Source organism: Brachyhypopomus gauderio, chromosome 21, assembly GCF_052324685.1.
Source record: "Brachyhypopomus gauderio isolate BG-103 chromosome 21, BGAUD_0.2, whole genome shotgun sequence".
Taxonomy (NCBI): Eukaryota; Metazoa; Chordata; class Actinopteri; order Gymnotiformes; family Hypopomidae; genus Brachyhypopomus; species Brachyhypopomus gauderio.
The window spans coordinates 5244996-5252244 of NC_135231.1; the positions used below are offsets into that span (position 1 = coordinate 5244996).

General features: G+C 47.8%; 1 protein-coding gene and 1 long non-coding RNA gene across 5 annotated transcripts; one reads left to right on the forward strand and one right to left on the reverse strand.

Annotated features, from left to right (window-relative positions):
* Positions 1–201: 201 nt before the first annotated feature.
* On the reverse strand, positions 202–3295 carry bhlhe23 (basic helix-loop-helix family, member e23). Of its 4 annotated transcripts, none has more exons than XM_076984354.1 (2): positions 3163–3295; positions 202–1974 (listed from the first exon to the last, which is right to left on the reverse strand). In XM_076984354.1, the coding sequence occupies exon 2, from the start codon at positions 1628–1630 to the stop codon at positions 950–952; it is 681 nt and encodes a 226-aa protein (XP_076840469.1). In that variant the 5' UTR covers positions 1631–1974; positions 3163–3295; the 3' UTR covers positions 202–949. The 4 variants fall into 4 exon arrangements, with proteins under 4 accessions (XP_076840469.1, XP_076840467.1, XP_076840466.1 ...); XM_076984352.1 differs by having other exon boundaries at positions 3157–3291; XM_076984351.1 differs by lacking the exon at positions 3163–3295 and adding an exon at positions 2542–2612.
* Positions 1053–4405, forward strand: LOC143485123 (uncharacterized). Its single transcript, XR_013122792.1, has 3 exons — positions 1053–1117; positions 3141–3221; positions 4313–4405. It is a non-coding gene; the product is annotated as an uncharacterized LOC143485123 (long non-coding RNA).
* Positions 4406–7249: the final 2844 nt, after the last annotated feature.

Genomic DNA, 7249 nt, shown 5'->3' on the forward strand with positions numbered 1-7249 from the left:
TGAGCCACGTTAGGCCACGCGAACTGTAGAGCTGCTCACATCACACGTGTGATTTCCTCCATCTCCCCCTTTCATTTTCACTCTAGTAAAATCACGAACGTTTGTTAAGCGAAAGAGGATATTTACGCATACACTTGTCAAAATGTTCATTTATGTGAGCAGCAAATCAGTCTTTGGAGACAAATAAAGCATCAGTCGGTATTGATCATAGATATGTTTTAATTATAAAGACGTATAAACAATATATGAAACTCATGTAGCAACAAGACCAAATGCTTTGCCGATTTAGGCTTTATCAAGTACTGTAGTGTCACAGTTGTACAATACAATCAAATGATCTGTGCAATTACATATCCAAAATCATCTTCATAGGCCAACAATTTCGAACTGTGTCACATAGCGTTTTCTCCACAAAACTAACAGAAGAAAGGGTGAATTTTGCTTCGCCGACTCTTATTGTTGACAAACAACTCTGTGGTAGCGGAATACATGTGAGATTCTGCGGGTCGCGCCTTTGTTATTGTGAAATGTTGCATAGATTACCAATAACATGTACTAAATTGCTAGGGGAGACTTCTGAGGTTCGCAGTGACAATTTCAGCTCCGAAGTCTGTTAGCGACTTATTTAAGAAGATTTAGTTTCCCAAAGGAACGACTCAACATGCATTCCGGTGCAATCCATTAAATCACAAATTGTTTCCAACGTTTTTGCTTAATTGAGGAGAAAAGCGGAACCGGAGGGATTGAAACACTCACTCCAAATATGGCCCCGGTACACACAGATATTTTTTTTTACATCATCTGGTAAATCTGGATAAAACATCGCAGTTATTTAAATATGTAGGATTATGGATAAAGACTAAAGTTCTTTCCCAACAAGACATTTCAAACTCGAGGTGGGATCAACGTGAGGAGGCTGCGGGTAAAAGTTCACGGACGCGCGTGAGAGTCAGGATTTATCGCTGCAGTGTTTGAAGAGACTTGAAGGAGTCCCCGGGTACGCGCACTTCTCCGCGCAGGTGGCCAGCGCCGTGCCCGAGAACGGGTACACGGCCGCCTGTCCGAACGGAGCCAGCGCGGCGGGCACGGGCGACGTTATCGTCTGCCCCTGGTTCAGGTAAGCCACCAGCCGGCGCATTTCCTCCAGCGCTTGCGCTTGCATGAGAATGTAGTTCTTGGCGAGGAGTAAAGTTGCGATTTTGGAGAGTTTTCTGACGGACGGGCTGTGCGCGTACGGGATCACGGCCCGCAACCCGTCCAGCGCGTCGTTCAGGTCGTGCATCCGCCTGCGCTCCCGGGCGTTGATGCTCAGTCGCAGGGACCTCTGCTCCTTCGGCTTCTTGGCGAGGTTCCCCGCGTGTTTGTCGTCGTCGAAGCCCGAACCTCTCTTTCGAGAGTCCAGGTCGAACCCGTCGTCGTCGTCGCTCGTGTGCTCCCCGCCGCTCTCGTTGGACTTTCCCGTCTGGTTCGAGAGGAAGTCGGCGGCGGGCGTGAGGGGGTACCGAGCCGGACTCCCGGCGCCGTGTCCGGCACCGAAGCTGAGCGCGGACTGTCCGTACCGCTGCGTCAGGTCCAGTAGGGTGTCGTTGCTGATCGACTTCAGTAGGTTCTCCTCTCTGGCGTTCATCATGAAACAGAAACAAAAAACAACTTAAGCAAAATCGAATCGGGAACAAAAAAAACTTATCCTCGTCTTCTTTCTATCCGAAATCCTCAGAACCGGATCTTAAAGATGGGAAATAAAAATCACCTTGTTGATGGTTGAGTGTCTACACGTCGGTGATGGTCACCCTAAACACTACTGTGATGCTGGTGAAGGCAGACAGCTATGATGCACTTCAGACGCCTCTTCTGAACTTGTGCGCGTCTCGTGGTTCCTCGCGTGCGTCTTGCCCTCGCCCTGGGCAGATTGTGTCTCGAGCTCCGTCCTACTTGCGCGTTAGTAGAAGCGCGAGGCCCTGTGGGATTATCGTTCTGTCCAATCAGGAAGGCGTTTTAATTAAGAGGATTAAAAAACCTGCTCAGTCTTAATTTCAACCACAGTAATCATAACTGCTACACACGGCGGAAGAGTGCGCATGGCAGGAGAATATATCACGGTGATCGCAAATATATAGTAAAATTAACTTTACAGACAAACATTTCTCATATTTATCGCTGACACTGAACAAATTCGACTGGTGTTTAGGGCTGACATACGCAAGCCTGCTAACTGTAACCCGTAATTGATGTCTTATGAACGTGTAAAGGCCTTGGTTATTTTATATGTAATGCGTTATCCCCAAATATTTAAAAGCCTGGTATAAGACGCAGCTGGACAGCAGCTCTGTTTCAGCGAAAGGAAGGAACGTGGCTAGAAACGGACTTGAGCAACTCTGTGCTTCTGGTCCCAGTTGGAGGACAAACACGGAGTAACGGAACCGTGAAACACGTGCTGCGCAGCTCTAATCTCATTATCTGGACGAAGCCCAAATTGAGGCTTAAAAACGGAGTGCCCGAGGCGGGGGTCGCTGTCTTTTCAATATTTGAGCAACTACTCACAGATCTGAGAAAAAGGCGTGAGGTCGGCAGACGGTTTTAAAGACAACGGCTTAACGAAAATTACCACTGTGTAGGCCTGGACCTTTATAAGAGCTGAATCTACTGCCACCCTGTGGTCATGGCATGACATTACAGTATCGCTGTACCTTGCTTTGCCATCAAAGTAAAAAAGCGTTGTATGCTATGCGCTCTACCCAGTCTGAATAGTCTGCGACCTTTGTGGTGGACTACTACGGAAAAACAACTTTTATGAACAAATGCATTTTGTTTAGAGAATGTGGCAACTGTACTGCTGTTCTATATTACGTAGTTTTGGTCGATTAGATAAAAAATAAGCCACTTTAAGCATGCTCAGCCGAAGAAACCACAGATCCTTGGAAATAACTTCAGAAATATTGTCTCGTAAATTCACAATTTAATTTTAAATTTAGTTAAAACTAAGCCCCATATAATATGCGCAGAAAGAGCCAAAATACAAAATATTTCAGTGCTACAGATATATTGTCCAAAGAGAACTGGACGTTCAGTGATTTAACTTAAGACAGCATGTCCAAAGAGATCTGAACGTTAAGTGATTTAACTTATTTTGTGTGTACAAGGGCTCTGTGTACGCACCCTCACCAAAGGTTGTCGAGACGTGAAGAGAGACCATCTTCCATTGAAACGTTTCTTTCTTGTTTGTAAGTTTTTGTGCTTTGCTGGTTATATGATTTCGGCTATATCTAAAACAGGATGACTAGCTTGTGGCTAGCCGGTGTACTGTCTAATAACCAAAATAGCATCATACGGTGTCGAAGCAACGCTTGCACGTTCCATACAGCAGGGGTCGCTATTGTATAATATCTCATTTCTATGGCCCTAAAACAAATGCCTGGCCAGTCAGCTCCAGCTTGACTGTCCTAAAGGAACAGGCATGTGCACAATACACTGACGTGCGTAATGTGCAATGGTGTTACACATCTTAAGTAATAATAATGCTAGTTATTATTATAATGTTAGATAATCTTGTCAGCAGTGTCGACCTCAGTCAGCCAGACCAGTGACTATTCCTTTCCCTCCTGCAATGTTTGACTTGCAGTTTGTATAGGTGTTCGACATGGGATAGTCTTTCACGGCCACATATCACTACCGAACAACTGATTTCCTATTTGCACTAGCCATGATAAAATACATTTACATATGCTCTTTGTTGTGTGTGTTGAGGAGTCTAGAGAGCTATGATTCCAGATTCAGCTTTAATGCTACTTTGAATTTAAGTATTCTCACCAATCAAGGGTTTGGGACAGGTCTGCTGGAATCATGCACATCTTTGATCATCAGGAAATCATTGCACCTCATCTGGTATTGTAGATAGTTCCATTGCAAAATCTATTCTGAGGTGTTTCAGCTTCCATGTCAGTCAAATGTTTGACTTAATGTTAAGGGTATACAATTTTAACATTTCTAATAAAATTGCATTGTGGAATTAGAATATCAAAGTCCCTGTCATAAAAAATTTATTAAAAAATAAGCGGTTGTATCTCAATCATCTCAGCATCTCAGTATCTCAGCATTTCAGTATATCGGTATTTCAGTATTTCAGCATCTCAGTATCTCAGCATTTCAGTATATCGGTATTTCAGTATTTCAGTATCTCAGTATTTCAGGGCACTGGCTGTCATGTATGGGATCCACAACATGTATCTTAGCATAATTTTTGTATGTGTGTGTGTGTGTGTGTGTGTGTGTGTGTGTGTGTGTGTGTGTGTGTGTGTGTGTGTGTGTGTTCTAGGAGCCCCTCCCCTCTTGGCAGTCAGGGTACACGTGTCTGATCTGTGTGAGGGGGTGTTGGAGTGGTCTTATCACCCCACGCGGGCGATCAGACTGGGTGACCCCTCAGGCCACACAGCCGGCCATGCCACCCCATCCCTTCTTCCGCATCTCCTAACACACCATGAAATTACTGCACTGCACATCCTCCGTGGATCAAAACTACTCATTTCACACCATTTGTTCTGTGTCCTGAAACCCAGTTTCCACTTAACCCCACTGTTCCTGTACAACTTGAACGCATTTTGTCAAACGGGAGTGCATGTGCATTTAGGGCATTTAGCATTTTGTAAACAGCATGCGTGCGGTATCAGACCCTGCCCTCTACACGCCACATCAGACCCTGCTCTCTACACACCACATCATACCCTGCCCTCTACACACCACATCAGACCCTGTGCTCTACACACCACATCAGACCCTGCCCTCTACACGCCACATCAGACCCTGCCCTCTACACGCCACATCAGACCCTGCCCTCTACACGCCACATCAGACCCTGCCCTCTATACACCACATCAGACCCTGCCCTCTACACGCCACATCAGACCCTGCCCTCTATACACCACATCAGACCCTGCCCTCTATACACCACATCAGACCCTGCCCTCTACACACCACATCAGACCCTGCCCTCTACACGCCACATCAGACCCTGCCCTCTACACGCCACATCAGACCCTGCTCTCTACACACCACATCATACCCTGCCCTCTACACACCACATCAGACCCTGTGCTCTACACACCACATCAGACCCTGCCCTCTACACGCCACATCAGACCCTGCCCTCTACACGCCACATCAGACCCTGCCCTCTACACGCCACATCAGACCCTGCCCTCTATACACCACATCAGACCCTGCCCTCTACACGCCACATCAGACCCTGCCCTCTATACACCACATCAGACCCTGCCCTCTATACACCACATCAGACCCTGCCCTCTACACACCACATCAGACCCTGCCCTCTACACGCCACATCAGACCCTGCCCTCTACACGCCACATCAGACCCTGCTCTCTACACACCACATCATACCCTGCCCTCTACGCACCACATCAGACCCTGTGCTCTACACACCACATCAGACCCTGCCCTCTACACGCCACATCAGACCCTGCCCTCTACACGCCACATCAGACCCTGCCCTCTATACACCACATCAGACCCTGCCCTCCATACGCCACATCAGACCCTGCCTTCTACACGCCACATCAGACCCTGCCCTCTATACACCACATCAGACCCTGCCCTCTATACACCACATCAGACCCTGCCCTCTATACGCCACATCAGACCCTGCCCTCTACACGCCACATCAGACCCTGCCCTCTACACACCACATCAGACCCTGCGCTCTGCACACCACATCAGACCCTGCCCTCTACACGCCACATCAGACCCTGCGCTCTGCACACAACATCAGACCCTGTGCTCTACACACCACATCAGACCCTGCGCTCTGCACACCACATCAGACCCTGCGCTCTGCACACCACATCAGACCCTGCCCTCTACACAACACATCAGACCCTGTGCTCTGCACACCACATCAGACCCTGCCCTCTAGACACCACATCAGACCCTGCTCTCTACACACCACATCAGACCCTGCTCTCTACACACCACATCAGACCCTGTGCTCTACACACCACATCAGACCCTGCCCTCTACACAACACATCAGACCCTGTGCTCTGCACACCACATCAGACCCTGCCCTCTAGATGCCACATCAGACCCTGCGCTTCACACACCACATCAGACCCTGCTCTCTACACACCACATCAGACTCTGCTCTCTACACACCACATCAGACCCTGTGCTCTACACGCTACGTCCTCCGCACGGGCCGCTATGGGTGATAATACATGACGTACAGTCTTTCCTTACTATGTTTCTGCCAAAAATATAAATATAATAAAATTATGGTATAAACACACACACACACACACACACCCACACACACACACACACACACACACACACACACACACACACACACACACACACACACACACATCAATACACATGCGTGAGCACACACACACACAGGCAAGCATGCGCACACGCAGAGCAGAGGTTACTGCAGAATGCTCTTGGATTTATTTGCTTGTTGCTAGGTGACCGCGAATCTATAGTTAAATACAAAGCCCGTTCTTCCTGAGAAAGAGAGGCAATTAGGAAATTGGAGGAAACTGAGATGTCTTTATATATATTTTTTTGGATAAAAAGAGGTATTTTGACCTAGTGACCGTTTGGAGGGAAATAGCATAAACATCTCAAAACAAAGCCCGAATGACTAGTGTAATGGCATGCACGCTGTGCTACTGATTAGCGGCTCCCAGTTGCCACAGCAACCGCGGGCTAGACCGCTCCAAGGTGACATGCCACTTAGCGCCTCAGAATCCCGTTGAACACGATGTAATAGCAGCAGCGGCCACCAGGAGGCAGCAGCGACCATTTGAACAATACACTTTGAACCGTAGCGCTGTAACTTGAAGTCTGTACGTGGCACTTGGTGGTCCTTTATGCAATGTAATTGTGACAACGCAATATCTTGTGCGTCGCGTTCGCAGTTGGCTTGTTAACCGTGTTGTGAACACAGTCGGTTCAGGAGAGACGCTGAAGAGGACATGACTGATCTTGGGCGTGTACGTACACATGAAGTATGCGTTATTAGGCAGTAGGAGACAGGACAGGACAGGACGGCGAGGAGAGGAGAGAGGTGATGGAGGAGGGTGTAGATGAGAAGAAAGGTGGTCAGAGGTGAGAGAAAGAGAGAGATAAAGACAGAGAGAGAGAGAGAGAGAGAGAGAGAGAGAGAAAGCGCATGAGAGATTGAGCTAGAGAGAATTTACGGTGGATTCTACAGAAGACCTGACTGGCAGCAA